At 37.4% G+C, this 19,988-nt stretch overlaps 1 protein-coding gene across 2 annotated transcripts in view; it reads right to left on the bottom strand.

Moving 5' to 3' along the window:
* The window catches only part of urb1 (URB1 ribosome biogenesis homolog), a 61,492-nt gene that overhangs the window by 5,056 nt on the left and 36,448 nt on the right, over positions 1-19,988 (bottom strand). The window contains exons 27-38 of one of the 2 annotated variants that reach the window (XM_052106736.1): positions 19,529-19,587; positions 13,511-13,695; positions 13,164-13,274; positions 13,015-13,078; positions 10,240-10,408; positions 9,570-9,675; positions 7,783-7,943; positions 7,491-7,602; positions 2,400-2,506; positions 2,097-2,240; positions 1,314-1,423; positions 1,038-1,235 (exon numbers count right to left, since the gene is read on the bottom strand). In XM_052106736.1, coding sequence (XP_051962696.1) covers positions 1,038-1,235; positions 1,314-1,423; positions 2,097-2,240; positions 2,400-2,506; positions 7,491-7,602; positions 7,783-7,943; positions 9,570-9,675; positions 10,240-10,408; positions 13,015-13,078; positions 13,164-13,274; positions 13,511-13,695; positions 19,529-19,587 — 1,526 coding nt within the window. Of the gene's footprint in view, positions 1-1,037; positions 1,236-1,313; positions 1,424-2,096; positions 2,241-2,399; positions 2,507-7,490; positions 7,603-7,782; positions 7,944-9,569; positions 9,679-10,239; positions 10,409-13,014; positions 13,079-13,163; positions 13,275-13,510; positions 13,696-19,528; positions 19,588-19,988 lie in introns of both variants that reach the window. The other variant, XM_052106735.1, reaches the window with a different exon arrangement.

Raw genomic sequence — 19,988 nt, forward strand, 5'->3', positions numbered from 1 at the left:
AAAAATGACCAATGAGAGCTTTAAAAAAGCTCTACAGGACAATTGATATTTAATGAGAACTTCTAAACTTTTAAAGACAGATCTACTGTGAGCTGAAGCTGTCAGTCTGCGTTTTTTAATCTTCAATTAAAACAAGTTTTTAAAGGTGGAATTTCTACACTACCTGTGATCCTAAAGAGAAACGAATCACCAATCAGAGAATCGCACCAAATGAGCTCAGCAACGACCGCCCAGCTGCATGATGGCACATTTTTTTAACCCACCCTCTGACTTTCCAGATCCATGGTCATCATCTATGACATGCTGTTTATTACCACATAAAATAATTACACCCTATCCCCCTCAGTTTGTAAAAACAAGAAATAAGATTTACATTGATGCTGCCTATAAAGCTTAACTCTTATGCAACCAGAAACATTCCATTATACAGGCCGTTTTTGTTACTGTACCTTTTAGATTGATATGTAAATGACCAGTCTGATTGTTTAAAAATATTCCTTAGTTACAAAAATATCATTTGGACTTACACTGACACCTAGAGGCATGGATAGAGTATCATTCAAATGCAACAGTTTTCAGTAACCGATTTCATTGAAGAAATGTATTATTCACCGTAAACCATGATTTATGTAATCCATAAGTGAGAAGTGTCAAATAACAGGGCGGTTACTGAGATTAAGAGAGTAGTATTAGACTGGTCATGTGATTCTAACATGGCCGCCCCCATGTGCGGACCCTCTCCATGTAGAATAAAACAGCTTTCATAAGGTTACTGGTAAGACAGGAGTCTTTATTTCATGTGAGTGCTCATGATTGTATACATAGCTTATGTTTCTAAATGACTTTTCATTTCTTTAGAAGTACAACTTTTTTAATGAGGAAAAACAACTGAGCGCACCTTTAAAAGAGCAACAAACATCTTGTTTGACACAATATGGCTCTTAAGTTTAAGCAACTGCCAATGTATTCAAAAAGAAGACCCATCTTTACATATAATGAGCATGGAAACACAGACATTCCATTATTTCTGGTCTTACCCCAAAAGTCTGATGACTGTGAGCAGTGTGCATTGAAACTCATTGATGATTGGCAGAGGAAGACATCTGCCTGAAGTCTGTGGCTGTTCTGCTGCAGTGCTGCTTGAGTCTGTCCTGCTCTCTTTATCACCCAAGTTAGTGAACCACAGTGTATGAAGCAACTCAATGACACAACTCAACAACTTGCTGTCAACATACCTACAGAAACAAATATGAAAATTAAGTTGTTTACTGTATGTCCGGAAAATGTACTTTTATGCTAAATCCACGTCTCACCTCTTTTCTATCAGCTGTAATATCCATGTTAAGACTCCATGTGCTTTGGTGAGGTCATAAGCCGCTCTATTGACATGAGCAGTCTGCCGCAAAACATTCAAAATCTGAATCTGGAACAACAATAAGAAAAAAATAGAAAATTTTATCTCAGGGATTGCACAAATAACCCGTTAGGTATCCATATATGTATAATCCAGAGTTTCCGCTAAGACGTTTCAATACCAGCCAACATGTCCGGGAATTATAAAGTTTGCCGGACAAACTAGAAAAAGTACAGTTACCTAATTTCTGTTTATTTTGCGCTGTAAACTTGACGGAATATGCATAATAATGCAATATAGGCTCAAAATGACACAATATATCTAACTTATGAGGGAAAAATGAGAAGAGAGCGGAGGAAGAGCGCATGTTTGCTGGTTGAAAAGATCAAAGTTAATGCTGTTTGCTCAGGAATTCTTTAATAAAGATGTCTGAATTGTACTTCATCTTATAACTTGCATTACTGTTATGGCCGCTGCTATATACATGAGCCATTCCTCTCACGCTACATCATTTTAAACCGTCAAGTTTGATATCTTACCATCATCTGGCCAGTGTTCCCCGCACTCCTGTCATGACATGACAGTGATGCTGAAGTGTGTCTTTTGCCACTTGGTTGATCGGTTTATTTGATCAGCCAAATGATAAGACCATGGATCGAGTCAAAGAAAGTGTATACCAGCTGATATGATTGATGGCCAATCAATCGTACCATTCCAAGTCAAATTTTTTGAGTATGTGTACCTGAGTGAGCTGGTCACAGAGAGGACTACTGCCAAAGCCCATTAAAATCTGATAGATGCCTTGCTTCTCACAGAGCTCATAGCAGTACTTATCTCGGACCCCTTCCTCCAACACACTCAACACCCACTTCCGCTCCATTTTATGCTGAGGAGAGAAACAAACAATCAAGAAACTCTCAAGGGTCGAGTCTTCTGCCAGTGATACAGACATGGCCATTTGAACGGAACATGTTCCATATTCTAATAATCTTTTGAATACATTTAAGAATTTAAAATAACATGTCAAAGTGAGATGCTTCTTTACCTCCAGATCAAAGCTGTAGAACAGTTTGAAGAAGTCAGGAATCCTCTTAAGGTCCAAAAACTGAGTTCCCAGAAGAAATCTGGTCACTACCACATACATGTGCTCCTCTGTGGGGGGAAAAAAAATCAGTTTTTAAGCAAACTCTAAAGAATCAATATTACTTATACAACATATTACTTATTTCAATTCTCTAATCTGATTTAACAAACAGCAATTCTAGAGTGCTGATATTTTGTATAACAGCATTGAGATGCTTTTTTTTCCCCCAATTTGGAAAGCCCAATTCCCACTACTTAGTAGGTCCTCTTAGTGGCACAGTCAATAAACTCAATCCGGGTGACGGAGGACAAGTCTCAATTGCCTCCGCTTCAGAGACAGTCAATCCGTACATCTTATCACGTGGCTCATTGTGCATGACACCGCAGAGACTCGCAGCATGTGGAGATTCGTGCTACTCTCCCTGATCCACACACAACTTACCACACACCCCATTGAGAGCGAGAACCACTAACTGCGGTTTTTGACCATTACCCCGATTTCTCATTTCATGTAAACACCTTAAACACCATTCTTACCGGCTTATCCATTGTGCGCAAGTGTTGTGAGCATTCCAGTTTATATTTAGACCTCAAAATCAGAGAATAATTGATATCTAGGGATGCATTGGTATGGAATTTCTGGGCAGGTACCGATAACCAGTGTTTAAATTGGCTTCTGTTGGGAGGGGGAGCCCTAATTTACGGTGAATTGTCATCATTCTAAATCCCGCCGTAAAATGACTTAATGTGTTTTTACACCAAAGGGGCTCTTCTTCCAGTATTAATGTGTAAGTTAGGGTTGAGTAGTTTTTCAAACAAAGACAAATACTTTACAATTCACTTATTTTATTATTATTTTTTATCTTGAATGTTAACAGGCAGGCAATGGATTTCACCCTCGGAAAATGTATGAAATGAACATGTTTGAAAATATTGCAAGCCAGAGAAGAATATGTAAATGTATTTTTATTTGTGCAATTTAGAAACGTTGAAGTCCCTTCGCACCTGAATGTTAATGTAACTCATGCAGTAATTATTTATCATATTCATGCAGCCTGTGTTATTCTGTTGAGTGTTGAAAAACCATCGAGGAGAAACGCATCATGACAAGTTTTAGAAAGAAAATAAAGAGTAAACTCGTCCGCTTTGCGACAAACATTAGTCATTCTATACATTTTTTTTTTATTATTATTCAAACTGAATAATAAATGAACAGGGAAGTAGAGTTGGCAAAATAAATGTATAATCTCTGCCTTTATTGAGTTTTTAATGCCTGATAGAAAAGTATCTATCTTTGTAGAGCAATACAATTCTTTAGGCAATTGCAGAATAGTCTCACTAGTCACAGACACACTTCAGAAAATTGAGTAGCTACACAACTATTTCTGGGCTTAATAGTTACAAAAACCAAATAAATGCAGAACATTGTATCTCAAAAGCAATACAATGTGGAACCCCATGCACTACTTAAAACCCGATGTGGCCCCTTAACCAAAATAGTAAGAAATATGAACTATTACACAATATTAAAATATTACACACCATCACCTTTACAAATTTGTTTCAGGATTTTACAAGAGTAAATGTAACTGTTATATTTTGACAAAATGTTTCAGTTTCATATGAAATAATCTAAAGATAGAATGTAGACATCAACAGTGGCAGTTTAAATTTCAAGATGTGTTTAAGCCAGAGGGGTTACCAGGATATCATGTTTGGGGGGGCATTTGGCTTGTTTTGGGGGGCAACATAAACAATTGAAAAAATCAGCGCAAAATTAAGCTATACTACACACAATCGGTTTTAGTGCATATCTTTTTCTAAGCCAGGAACCCAGAGATAGGCACAGGGCCCCTATTAGACTATAGGGCTTAAACTGGAGTTTTGTTGTGTCAGACCTCACTCATCTGCTAGCGATGGAAAAATATGCACAAAACAATCCACTTTTAAATTGTAATTTATCATCAGATGCAGAGGCGTTTCCAGCATTGAAGGACATCCGGGGCTTAGCCCAGACAATTTCATTTTCACACTAGCAACCACTTCCCTGTAATCTAAAGCTGGTGAGAGGGTATTCTTTGAGTTTTGCTCTGGCTGGGTCTGTTTCTACAGTTCCTAAATCTTCCACTCTAGTACTATCCTCAACTAACTCATCCTCTCTCCTCCCTGAATCATCTGTGATGCAAAAGAACAGATACAGCACATAACTTATTGCAAATCAGCTTCAAACAACTAATTCATCAAGTGCTACATATTTAAAATTGTAGACCAATACCATTGAAGAAAATGTATTGGGAAGAGCAGATCAGTGGGATTGCCCTAAGATCTAACATGATTCTTGAATTTTCATGTACATTACAATAAAGTCATCACAAAAGAGTTATATTATAGTGAGTAAAGTGAGGTAAAAAAAATATTGAATATAAATAATTTATATTTTTTGACATAAATAGTCAAAATAATGTTTAAGATCCTAAGTTAAAACAATACATGAATGACTTTAGTCTAAGTTCAATGACACACATGGCATCGAACTGTATATAATTCTCATCATCTCTATGAGAATAATTCATCTATCAAAATCCTTTCATTAGGATCATTGGGATAAGAAATGTTTCACTTTTAACTTTCTCTAAATTAATGTGACTGATTAATTGTTACCAGTTTCCATGCCTGATTCTGGCACAGCTGCTGATCCTCAGTCTGTTGCTCCTCTTTGCTACACTCTACAAAACCATTTAATCAAATCAAAGTGTATATTTACTACAAACTAATATCACAAAACAAGTCACACATACATTTTATGTTAATGCTTATTGGTTATCCTTAGCAAAAACAAAATCTGATAAACAAGAAAAGTACACTCCAAACGGGGCTCGAACCGCGTGAGAGGCGACTACGTTAACTCGGAGCTACCAAGCTGTGTCAATCTAAACAAGGAGGTTAGAGGCTACAACTCTTGAAGTTTAGCCTACTGTGGGTGAAAGCCAGCTAGATGATGATCTTAAGACTTTAAGGACAAAAACAAATGTGAATTCTTACCCACTGACTTCTTTCGGAAAAATCCCCAAAGCCTCATTTGCTTCATTTTTGCTGTCTTTCCTACTAATTGCCGTTAACTCGCCACTAAGTAATGTTAGTTGATGTCAAAGACTGTGCAAGCTCCTCCTCTACCTGCTGCATATTCAACAGAGATGAAGAAACGGAGTCGCCCATAGGCTACCGACAGCAAAGGAACTTATTCTATAGGCTAGATTATGCCTATGTCTATTTTTACAGGCTGTATGCAGTATGTGCAAAGCCAAAGCACAATGAAATAAGGCAACTTATGATTTCGGAGGTTTACATAGGCTATTGTCCGGTTTCATATTTGTCAGTCAACTATTCAAAATACATTCGGGGCTACACTCAAAACATTCAGGGCTGAAGCCCCGGCAAAATCGGCTGCCACCGCCTCTGATCAGATGGACAGATTATTTCTCAAATTCTCAGGGGAGGCAGAGCTTATCCTAGGGGAGGCACTGCCTCCCCCAGCCTCCCCCTAGACACGCCCCTGGTTTAAGCTAGTATGTATTTTTCATAAATACATTAATTTATTATTATTACTATTATTTAAGACTAACACTGACCTAACCATGGTAATGAGGAGCCTTTCCTTCTGTGTATAAAAATGTAATATTAGGTAACAAATGTCATAATAATGGGCCCATATAAGTACAGTTTCTGTAGATTTTGACATCAACAACAAAAATAATGTCACTTGATGCATGTTCATGTACTGAAAAACCATGAACAAAACTATGCAACATAAAAGGAAATGCAACTCAGGACACATTAAATACAGGTTATGTTTATTCTATGGCAGGTCGACACTTGATGTCCAATATAAAATCTGTCCTGAAGTAAAAACCAGTTGAGAAGCGCTGAGATAACGTTACAGACAGGAGTAGGATATATTCGATCGCTCTAGCCGTTAACTGGTTTCCATGGTAACGTCGCTGTTATGCTTAGAATTGTGACAGTTTTTCCTTGATGGCTGTGGGCGGGGTGCTGAATCAGCGAATAATGCATTTATGATAATTCCATGTAGCCTGGGTGTCTCTGTGTATATTATTCAGTCTCATATGCCATGTATTTGTCAGGAGTCAGGAGATTAAAAATAATTCAAGTGGAATAACAAGATTTGGTGCTGAAGGAGACAGAGCTGAGCTCCGGCAAGGTGTGTTGTGGACCCGAGGAGGCGGAGCTGCGCTCCAGCCCAATTTAACCTCTGCCGATAACTGATAATTCAGAGCTCATTGTGGCCAAAGCTGATACCCGATAATTGCACTTTTTGCTTTTTAACCCTTTAAACTTGAGCTGCAAACCACTACTCATTTATTACTATCTGATCCAGAATAAAATGCGCCCAACAACAATGTAACAGGGTGCATAGATGATGAAATGATCACAGCAGGACGTGACATGCTAACTTGGCTTTCAAGCACACGCACTGATACTTGACAAGGAGAGAAGCAAGGGTCTGGGTAGCTCAGCAAGTAAAGACACTGACTACCACACCTGGAGTCACAAGTTCGAATCCAGGGCGTGTTGTGTGAATCCAGTCAGACTTCCTAAGCATCCAATCGGCCCAGTTGCTAGGGTGGGTAGAGTCACAAAGGGTTAACCTCCTTGTGGTCGCTATAATGTGGATCGTGTGGTGATGTGTGTGCGGATGCCGTGGAGAATAGAGTCCACACAACGTGACTAGATGAGTGACAATCCCCAAAAGCGCATTCGGAATTCCAAATTGGGGGGGGGGATCCTCCCAAAATAAGATTCTCTGCCAAAATATCAGCAGTAACTCCAATATAGCTGCGATAACAATATTTAAATTTACCCAGTTATCAGTTGCAGATATGTTGTGCAACCCTAGTGATTTCAAATCTTATGTAAACAAGGTTCTTGCATTGTCAGCTTTTTTGTTTAATTGGTAATTTATCAGCATATTGGTGAGCTAAATTGCAGTCATTAAAAATCTGTAAGTACTCTATAGTTCCATAAACTCACTCACCAGGTTTCAAAATTTGTTGAGCAACTTTAGCAATGTAGGTCACATGCACAAACGGCACCCGTAGATTTTGCTTTTGGATTCCATTCTTGACTGTGTCAAGCAAGTACAGAAGCTGGATATCACATGAAAAACAATTAATGAACAGTATAAAGTTTAGACAGCTCTATATGAAAATGCCTTAAAATTTAGGATAGCCTTTCTGTTCTTTTACTGGTTAAACTATTTTTAAATTAATAGTCATTTGACTGGTCAACAGTTTTCATTAAACTTGTAAGCAGTAAAATATCTCTACCTGTCTCTTCTCTCGGAAACGAGCGCCCTCCAGATGTTGGTAGAAAGAGCCCAGTATTTGGTACGCGGCGGCTCTCACTTTAGGGTCATAGCTGCTCAGGGCCGCCACTGTGACACCCAAAGCATGACTCGAAACAAACTTCTGACAGTCCACCACAGACTCTGATAAAGGCAGAGGTAATGTCACAGGTTAACAAACATAAATAAACACCAAAAAATGTGACCTTCGCAGAACGGACTCAGAAGCAAACATTTCAAGGGAGGGTTTTTTTTCTCCAACATTATCAGTAGTTTATTTTTCTGTCATAGCATTTCATTTAATGATTATACACATATTTTGGATTTAAAGCCATGTAATCAACCTGAAATCTATGTAACTCACGGTGGGGCGATATATAGAACACAATATATAGAATGGAAAAAAATAGTGACCACTGCAAAATGATCAGTTCCTCTGAATTTACTATTTATAGGCATGTCTGAGTAAAATTCATATTTTTGTTTTATTCTATAAAGTACTGACAACATTTCTCCCAATAAAAATATTTTCATTTAGAGCATTTATTTGCAGAAAATGACAACTGGTCAAAATAACACAAAAGATGTTGTGTTTTCAGACATTGAATAATACAAAGAAAACAAGTACCTATTCATTTCTAAACAACACAATACTAATGTTTTAACATAGGAAGAGTTCAGAAACCAATATTTGGTGGAATAACTCTGATTTTCAATTACAGCTTTCATGCGTCTTGGCATACTCACTACCAGTTTTTCACATTGCTGTTGGGTGACATTATGCCCCTCCTGGTGCAAAATTCAAGCAGCTTGGCTTTGTTTGATGGCTTGTGGCCATCCATCTTCCTCTTGATCACATTCCTGAGGTTTTCAATGAGGTTCAGGTTTGGAGATTAGCCTGGCCATGACAGGATCTTGCTGAAGAACTCTCAGATCATCACCGATCCTCCACCAAATTTCACATTGGGTGCGAGACACTGTATCTTGAACGTCTCTCCAGGTTTCCATCTAAACATTAGACGACCAGGTGGGGGATCGGTGATGATCAGGGGGTGCTACAGTAAGGCTGGAATTGGGCAGATTCATCTTTGTGAAGGACGCATGAAAGAAGCCACGTACAAGGTCATCCTGGTTGAAAACTGAAAACTTCCTTCTGTTCTGACAATGTTCCCCGACTCTGAGGATTGGATTTTCCTGCAGGACAATTCTCCATGTCACATAGCTATGTCAATCAAGGTGTGGAGGGAGGACCACCAGATCAAGACCCTGTCATGGCCAGTTAAAGGATCTCGCTGATGAATATTCCACTATACTGCACAATTCATTCACTGGTGAGTGAAATCTAAACACGTACCAGCCAGTTGCCAAACATAGATTTTGATGACATGAAATTTGGTTGTAAATACTAGTGATTTCCTCTCACTGTAGTGGAGGGTTGCACATAGAGTAAAAGATCTTGAGATTTAAGAATCGATATTCAAATGAAGGTTGCGATGCATTTGAAAATCGATATTTTTACCCACCCCTAGAGCAAATATATAAACATCCAGACTTTGAATGTAGTCAAAGGCTGAACATTCTTGTGCATTCAAAGAAGTATGCATTGGTCATACATTTTGTAAATAGAAAGTCTCTCAAAAAGAAAAATATCAGTGTTGTAAACTGACTTTAATTATGCATTTGAAACATTAGAGGAATAAATATAACAATGCTTTTTAACCAGTTATAAAATGTATAAAGAGAAAAAGAAAAACGTGTGGTGTAGGTTACCTGGGCGAAGGATAAAGCTGAACAGAGGGAGGAGGAAACAGGGATCATACAGACATGACAAATCTAGAGACTGTTTGCCCTCTTGTGAGTAGATCAAGCCTTTACTCTGCTAAAGAAAGAGTTACATGTTATTTTTACATGATTCAGGATTTAAAAGTACACATCACTATTTTTTATCATTTTATATCATAAAACTATAATGCAGTTTGCTGAAAACCCTCAGACAAGGAATAATTATCGCATTTGTCAGTGTAAAAGTTAAGGAGTCTGATCAAGTATTCCAACAAACTTTAATTAAATTTTATTTATACATTATAATTATCTTATTTCTTTACTCAATGAAGAGAGTCATTTTGAAAAGCATTGCAAAAATAAAGACTGTTTTCAAACAGGATTTCTGAACCCTCTCCCTTGTCTTTCAATGGTTGGACAGACAGTCATGCCTAAAACACATGCCAGGTTGAGCCATATTCTTATTTCAGACTGGTCGGCTCAAGCAATGTCTGGAAATGCTATAGAGACACTGTGTACAATGGGGGGTGGTAGGCAACATACAAATGTCGTACTTATAGTTGTCTCTGCATTTTAGGCTGTGATAAAGTACTTGGGGAAAATTGCACACTTCAGCTTTAATGACCTTAAACATTAGAGGCTATTTCATAAAACATACCTGAGGGATGATGTATCGCTGCTGTGGGTAATGTATCACTGTGTTCATCATCCTGTCTGCAGTGAGAAGTGACAGTAGCTGCTCTGAGCTGGGCTTCTGCCACAGTGATGGTCCCAGACTCTTACGGGCTTTATGGTGCTCTAATGCAGCGGGGCCCCACAGCACATATCTGACAAATAAACAGGCCATACATAAGTGTACAAATTCAAAGGCTAAAGGATTATTTCACCATTTAAGCTCTGCAGGCATTTGTAAAGATTTCCTGTTTCAGTGGCATACCCAGAATTAAAGGCTTTATAACTTGACAAATGAAACAAGAAGGCTCAAGTGTTTGGTATCATTGTAAAGAAAACTTATGAAACTGCTGAAAAATAAAAAAAAATTGAGCCAAAAATTAACTTTCCTCTTTTTGTTATTTGACTTTATATATATATATATATACACACACACTCACCTAAAGGATTATTAGGAACACCTGTTCAATTTCTCATTAATGCAATTATCTAATCAACCAATCACATGGCAGTTGCTTCAATGCATTTAGGGGTGTGGTCCTGGTCAAGACAATCTCCTGAACTCCAAACTGAATGTCAGAATGGGAAAGAAAGGTGATTTAAGCAATTTTGAGCGTGGCATGGTTGTTGGTGCCAGACGGGCGGTCTGAGTAATTCACAATCTGCTCAGTTACTGGGATTTTCACGGACAACCATTTCTAGGGTTTACAAAGAATGGTGTGAAAAGGGAAAAACATCCAGTATCGCGGCAGTCCTGTGGGCTGAAAATGCCTTGTTGATGCTAGAGGTCAGAGGAGAATGGGCCGACTGATTCAAGCTGATAGAAGAGCAACTTTGCCTGAAATAACCACTCGTTACAACCGAGGTATGCAGCAAAGCATTTGTGAAGCCACAACACGCACAACCTTGAGGCGGATGGGCTACAACAGCAGAAGACCCCACCGGGTACCACTCATCTCCACTACAAATAGGAAAAAGAGGCTACAATTTGCAAGAGCTCACCAAAATTGGACAGTTGAAGACTGGAAAAATGTTGCCTGGTCTGATGAGTCTCGATTTCTGTTGAGACATTCAGATGGTAAAGTCAGAATTTGGCGTAAACAGAATGAGAACATGGATCCATCATGCCTTGTTACCACTGTGCAGGCTGGTGGTGGTGGTGTAATGGTGTGGGGGATGTTGTCTTGGCACACTTTAGGCCCCTTCGTGCCAATTGGGCATCGTTTAAATGCCACGGCCTACCTCAGCATTGTTTCTGACCATGTCCATCCCTTTATGGCCACCATGTACCCATCCTCTGATGGCTACTTCCAGCAGGATTATGCACCATGTCACAAAGCTCGAATCATTTCAAATTGGTTTCTTGAACATGACAATGAGTTCACTGTACTAAAATGGCCCCCACAGTCACCAGATCTCAACCCAATAGAGAATCTTTGGGATGTGGTGGAATGGGAGCTTCGTGCCCTGGATGTGCATCCCACAAATCTCCATCAACTGCAAGATGCTATCCTATCAATATGGGCCAACATTTCTAAAGAATGCTTTCAGCACCTTGTTGAATAAATGCCACGTAGAATTAAGGCAGTTCTGAAGGCGAAAGGGGGTCAAACACAGTATTAGTATGTGTTCCTAATAATCCTTTAGGTGAGTGTATATATCTATATATGGGTGTAAATAAGGTGGCTTCAAATTACTGCTTTTGTTTTGTTCCCAATCATGTCAACTGTATCTGAGAACATTTTCGTGTTGATACGACAAAGCAATCAAAAGTTATAACATCACAATAAAACATCAGTGTCCAAAAACGTCTCCAAACAAATAAAACATTATTGTACGTAAAAACTGATTAAACACGCAAACACAACAATGGCTAAATGTTTGCATAGCATGGAGACCGAGTAATGGGATTTCAATCTGTGCCATATGAGTCATCATTGAGTTTGTGTTATTTACTTGGCGCCATCTCCTGGTGGTCAAATGTAACATTGTATTTTGTGTAGATTATCTAATGGTCTTTGCATCCGATTACCTTGTGTGTGGACTCGTTTGAAAGATAATCTCCTCTAAGTAACGGTATGTGACATTTTATGTTACATTATAAGCGAAAACGCAGCATATAAGCAACACCAACATAATTGTCAAAAGACATACATGGCTATTACTCGCTTTATATTTTTTTGTGAGTAGAACAAATAGGCTGCTTGTATTTTACTGTATGCCGTTTACTGATTGCAATAATATATACTGTGCAAATGTTTTTTATAAATGATTAAAACAGAACACTTCTGATTTGTCTGCAAATTTCAAAGCACTTGTTCAGTTTTGGCAATATGTCAACATGCTTTGTAAAGTAGAGCATCTAAGCTTAATAACGATACCTTTTTTGTGTGGGTCAAGACAGTATTTTGATGATTTTGTTTTTCTCACGGCTTGTAGATTTGTACTGTATTTGATTTCTTTCGCTAAATAGTATGAATGTAATAGTTAATAAAATAAATAACTAATATTAATACAAATAATTCAATAAAAATTAATAAAATGTTTTTTGTTCCACCCAGGGTGATTTTTAAGTCTTTTCAGAGCAAATACGAGTATATTTTATATTACCCAGCCCTACTGGTGTTTGATATATTTACAATATAGATCAGACTCATATTTAGAAAGGGCAAGAAAATTCTGTTTCCCATTATATAGCTCCTTTATAAACAAGAGACTAAAACATGAAATGTAGAGAAAAAGAAAATATCCTGAAACATACTGAAACTCTATAAGACTGATGTTGTTCTTCTCATATTCCTGCAGCAGGAGTAACAGCTTCTGATCTGTAAAAACAAAGAAGTTTTACAAAATGCAACTGACTTCCAAAATTCAGATCATATGAACCATGAGAAATGAAGTCACATTTACCTGTAGTGCTCAGTGAAGCTCCGTATGCACCAAGCAGCACAAGCAAGTGATTGGAGTTATACACTTCGGGAAATTTCTTCACCAGTGTGAGCAGGAGAGAAACCAATGCCTCTGGAAATGTACAAATATTACATTTGAATATATTTTTGGAAATCACTTTAAATGATGATACATGGATCAGATTGTGGAACTTACTGCGATAGATAATAGTTTTTTTATAGTGGGTAGGTCTATCTTTTTGTTCAGATAGCACAAAGAAACAAGCTATTGTGTCATGAGCCAAGAACTGGCATTCACAAGGATGTCGAGCTGTTGATACCGTTGGTTTCGGAGTACAAGACCTTTACCTTTAGAAAGACTGACGGGATCATCCTGTGTGGTCAGCATTGTGGGCAAAAACAGAGAGTGGCTGGTGGTCATCATATGGAGAGTTGCCAAAGGCAAAAAATCTTTAGAGGTCTCTGGTGCTCCATACATGATTTCCAACAGGGTGTTTAGGGTGCCCATAAAGCCAGGGTCATGGTATCGATATCTGGAAGTAAAATTAGATTTAGATTAGTCCACAGTGTTTTATGCATTTGAGCTGGGCGATATATCAAAGATTGTGCTGGCAATGTAAAAATATGGAACTACGAAACATAAATAGTGTGATCATTTTAACAACCTATTTATTTGGACATTATACTTTCATCTCATGACAAGTATGAGAATGCTAAGACCAAGATGTTTTAATAGCGTATCTCAAATACATTTCAGTATCAAAAACAATGGTAACACTTTACACTAAGTTTCCATTCAGTTAACAACTAGAGCTGTCAGGATTAATGCTTTAACGCATGTGATTAAAGTTTAGCGCATCGTTAATACAGCATAAATGCTGGTGTGAAGAGCGGAAGCTTTGTAATGTGTCCGCCCGGATTTAATACACTGACACACACACCATAGCGCCAGAGCCCTTTTAGCACGGAGAGCCTACAAGCCTAAAATAGTGTTATGCAACAGTCCCACAGACATTCTCTGGGCGAAACTGACTTAACACGCTAGTTGACCATTACACTCTCCTACAATAGTTGCAGATGTTGTTATCTGAGTAAATAAAAGAATCTCTGACAGCGCTTCCCTGTCAGTGAAAAAATTATGGAGAAAGGACCTCTTAAAACTATTTGATGTACAAAACACTTGTGATAGAAATCAAGTGTTTTCAGCCTATGTAAGGCATGATTTAATTACCACAGAAGCACACCAAATCTTAACTAACACCAAAGAATTAGTTAAGATTTGGGACCTACCAACAGTGTAGGGAAAGATAAAAAAAAAACTCAAGTAACTACAGAACCATCAAGGAAAACTGGAAGTGGTTCAACTAAATGCACGCTATCTTAACTGGCGAGCAATGGGAGGGAGAGTGCCCTGGACTCAGACACAATGGTACATTTTGTTATGTTAACTCTATACTCTGCTTGAAAGCTTCACTTTATTTAGTTGACCAGCTACTGGAAGCTTCTAAAACAACCATGCCAATTTAACTGTTACACTTGTGTAAACTCACCATACAACAACTGCTTTATGCAGCACAATGAGCTAGTAGCTAACAGCTAGCGGTTGTGTTATTGTTTTGGTCAGTTTGTAAGATGATGTCACGGCAGTAGAGGCGGCGCAACTATGACTATTAGCCTATAATCCCACCCACATTGAGGCGGCACTAAACAGCAGTGGAAATGCAAGCTCAGAAAAGTAAAGTGAGTCGAGTCGAACCGTAAAGTGCAGTGGAAAATTGCCTTAACATGAACTGAGATTAAAGGTGCACGCAGTAATTTTTTTTTATGGATGACGTCTTGGACTTACACTGCCACCTAGAGGCATGGATGCAGCATCATTCAAACAAAATATAATAACACAATCATTTTACATTACCGATGACATTGTGGAAATTCACTATTCACAGTCAGCCATGATTAATTTAATTAATGAGTGAAAGTGTCCAATAACAGGACGAATACTGAGATTAAGCGAGTAGTATTCGCTGGTCATGTGATCTAACATGTGTGGACCCTCTCCATGTAGAATAAAACAGCTTTTATAAGGTTACTAATATGACTCCAGTCTTCATTTTAATTTATGCACATCAAGGTTTATTTCAATAAATCAATTCCAAGCTCCGATTCAACAATTTACATGGTCATTCACGCAAATCCTACATGCCATTTCTTATAAATTAAAATGTTTGAGAGAAAATATAGGTAAATGTTACTATTATATGTATTGTTATCTACGGAGGCCCCGAAGTGACCTGTGCAAAAAAAAAAAATCTAAGAGACTTTCGCGTGCGCACGAGATACTAATTACAGATACAAATTTGATTTATATAAAATTATTCTCTTTGTAAAATAAAAACAAATCAATACAATAGCTTATAAAAACATCACCAATGTGTATTTCAACAGTGGTGGACGAAGTACACATACCATGTACTTGAGTTAAATAAAGATACTCAAGGTAAAATATTACTCAAGTAAAAGTAGAAGTGCTGCCTTTAAACATTCACTTGAGTAAAAGTACAAAAGTATTTGCCTTCAAATGTACTTAAGTATCCAAGTACTATGATTTTTTATGGCCATAATGTCCTATTATAATTTGTCACAAGACGCTTGCTTAACTCAGTCTACATGAAGACTAATGTCACTCTTGGCACACCAATCTATTAATAAAATGACATTAATTAGTCAGATATATATATTTGAATACATTTTTTGTGTGTTTAATTTTGGAGGGAAGGGGACTGTTCCCATAAGGTATAATACATTTACAGTATTTACTGTATATATTTTTCTCGAGTGTCTATGGTCATAATTATTAACATCCTAATGTTATGATACATTCACATAAACCTGCACAACGCCATTAAATATACACACACACACGCACGCATACGCACGCATACGACGCACGCATACACCTGCATACGCACGCACACACGCATACGCACATACGCACATACGCACACACGCATACATAGAATATATATAAATAAATATATATTCAATGTTATGGGAGCAGCCAATTTCCCTCCAAAATTAAACACAACGTATTAATGCAGAGTTTCTGCTACTCCCCAGAAAAAAAAAATGCTATTATATGCAAGTCATTTTAGTGTCAACATAATAAGCAATATACATTATGCGTCAATATTTACCAATAATTGCTGCAATAATAGCTGCTGCTCTCTGCCCCGCTTAAAATCATTGGCAACACAATTTGTTTGGAACTACCGAGAGCTACACGAATCACGTGACCGCGCGGCGGCGAGATCACTGTCGCAACCGTCTATGTTCGCAACTCTCATTAACGGCTCTGGGGTTTGTTTCCCGTACAACGACGTAACTTGCTGCTCCACTACCGTAGTACGATGCACTGTTGAAGAAATCAACTTGCTAGTCACGACTGTTTCCCGAAACCGTATTGTCGCAAATTGGTTGTTCAACCACGTTGGTTAATGATGTCACACATGTGGTGGAGTAAAAACTACTTTTAACGAATCTGTTTTTGCGATCGAATTAATGCTAGATGTTTTTGCTATAAATTACGGACATGTCATCTGAGGACTATCTCATATTTTTCTCAGTTATTTGCTTTATTTCCAGATTCAATCATAGGCTCGTTCTTACGCACTAGAGCACGTTCACACATGCGCACTCTTCAAAAACGGTGCTTTAAATCTATTGACAAACTAAAAGATATAAAGGACATTTGTATGTCTTCTAAATAAAATATACTGATTGTACTGAATGGCATCTTGCTTATTTGGCTCAAGATAATAATTTATTAAGCCTACATGTTATAATAACAAGAAACTCTGCTTCTAACCACAGGTCGAGAGCTGTCGTTCCAACCACACAACTCTGCGATGCTGTTTGCAAATGTTCGTTGGAACGATGGTTTCGGGAAACACCGACTCGTTGAACTATGATGATAACGACGGAACTTGCGACCATAGTTGGCTAACGATGCTTTTGGGAAACGCACCCCTGGTTCGCGCTTAGTAGATGCCGCCAAGGCAAGCTCAAAACAAAGTGCGCGCGCTGTACTGTGATTGGTGGCTCGTTTGAACAGTTACGTTTTTATCCACTCATAAATAAAAAAGAACGACTGATTTTGAAAATGTAGTAGAGTAAAAAGTAAGATATTTGACTTTGAAATGTAGTGGAGTTAAAGTAAAAGTCTCCCCAAATTTAAATCAGTAAAGTACAGATACGCAAAAAAGCTACTTAAGTACAGTAACGAATTACATTTACTTCGTTACTGTCCACCACTGTATTTCAATGCATAGTAAATACCTTAGACATGTATGAAGCACATATAGGCCTAACCCAAAATGGCCAAAGCGGTTAATAATTAGGAATATGAACATTCGCTAAACTGTGGGAAAACTGATTTAGAAAGCAATATTTGTTTTACTGTGAGCAAAAATATCATGCTGTAAAACTATAATGAAAATAGTATGCTGTAAAATCATTATGAACGAATTCTCCTAAAAGTGGGCTCACTTGAACAAAAAAGGGGGCCCCCTTCTAGGAGAATAATTTAATATAAATAATCAAATTTGTATCTGTAATAAGCTACAATAGCAAGTTCTGTGGTTGTCGATGAACTATTACATTTTCACATTCATTAGAATTACAATTTCGTGTCCTGGTGTTTATTATTAATATAACAGATTCATTTATTCATGGATTTTGATTCCAGTGGTGGCTGCATAGGATTGTTTCCAATTTCCAATAACTCCAGAGCGTTGTAAACTCCGAAAGTCAACATATTTTGAAAAAGGATAGATGTAATAATTTCCAAAATTCACAACATGTTTTTATCTAACGAAATATTCCGCCTCAATCCATGTCTGTTGGCGTTTAGACTTTCAAAACCATTTTCACTGTGGCGGAAAAAACTTGCTGTACACAAAGCGAGGCACGCACCTTCCGGGGCAGTCTAGCAGCTAATATATAATATATATAGGCCTACGTATTTATATCTAGCACTATTATATATTACAAAAAAAGATCGTATTATGTAGGACTATCTGCGTTCGCTTGGCGCTCCATTTGATCCATATTATTCTATTTTATTAAATACATTTTTAGGGTGATGACGCCATAAAATATGACGACAGACATTAGAAGCTTCAGAAGTTTCGAATGTAAATATGACATGACATTTGGTACAGTCTAGTATGAACGGTCAGAATGACCGCTATGGCCATTCTAGTAGTTATAGACTTCCGGTAGTTCTCGTGTTAAATGCAAGTACAAGTCTATTGCTTGATTAGTGTCCTTTGGAAGATCAAAGCGTGTCTCAGCCATGACAGTATTACAAATGTCATAGACAGTAATGTCTTTGTATTGACGGCCAAGTTTAAAATATATCTCTATAAATTCATGCGCATCCATGCTCTCAGTATCTTTGAGTAAATGAACGATGGCAATGACGCAATCGGAAAAGAGCTACACACACCGGAAACTGTAACGCGTGTGCACGCGAAAGGATCTCGTGCGCACGCGAAAGTCTCTTAGATTTTTTTTTTGCACAGGTCACTTCGGGGGTTCCGTAGTTATCAGTGTTGAGTACTCAAAAAAGTAATCAAATAATGAATTACTTACTCTCTAAAACACTTCAAAGTAAAGTTTTTTTTTTTTGCTCAACGAATTGAAAATATTGACCATTTTTCTTCCTTGTTTGTTGTCGCATGCAAGTCATTCACTTGGCTACACAGGTTTCTCCCTTACAACGACTTAATAGGAGGGATACGCCCTTCGGTGTCACAGAAACACAGAGAGACATACATATCAACATTATTCTGCAAAAATAATACCATTTTAGAAATGTGTATCCCAAGTAATGTCCAGAAAATTAATAAAGTTAACTGTAATCTGATTACAGAATTTAAAATGTCAAGCGTTACACTACTTTTTAAATCTAAAATGTTATTTGATTACAGTAAGAGCAGTATTTACTTTATAATCAGACTATACCCAACACCAGTTGTTAAATTCATGCATCTAAATACAAATGATTTAATATTTTTCTTCCTTGTGTTCATATAGTGGAAATCAGTGTGGACAACATGCTTTCATTATTTTTAGTTTACATAAAACATTTTAATCCACTTTTCTGCAAGGGCTGTTTGGATAAAAGTATGGCTTCTCTGATTAAAAAACAATATTAATGATAATAATAGTAAAAACAGGTTTAACTTGTTTCAGAGCAAACAAAAGATATTATGTCAAAAGGCTGAAAAACATCTATTTATCTTTTTCTCAATTATATTACCCATCCTTAGTATGCATCATTTATATTATAGGAAAAGCACTTACTTCAGTCCAGACTTGACAAAGTTGTTCCAGTCTGATGCAGTGACATTTTCTGGAAAGATCTGAAAAGAATAAATCAGCACATACAACATGTAACTTCAGCTGTGTATTAAGCAATGATCAACCAGGTACTTGTGCTGCCTTCACGTGCTATTGGAATTATTATTACCTGAAGTTGCAAATTAAACTCATAAGATAAATTTGATTCAGAGTTTCTGAGATGGGAGGAGTCCTAAACATTCAAATTGTGGAGTACAGTTTCTACAGTGAATGACTGGTTTTATTCATTTTTATAAATACCGTTTAGGTCATATTCATTTATGTATATCCGGTTGTACAATTTTACACCATAAAAATAGCTAGTATTTGAGCAAAATTCCATTATCGTCAGCAAGCTGAGTAATACATTTTATGGTGTCAAAATAAAAGTGCCCTAAGAAGTATACATGAATGAACTTTTTTT

This window comes from Xyrauchen texanus, chromosome 36, assembly GCF_025860055.1.
Source record: "Xyrauchen texanus isolate HMW12.3.18 chromosome 36, RBS_HiC_50CHRs, whole genome shotgun sequence".
NCBI lineage: Eukaryota > Metazoa > Chordata > Actinopteri > Cypriniformes > Catostomidae > Xyrauchen > Xyrauchen texanus.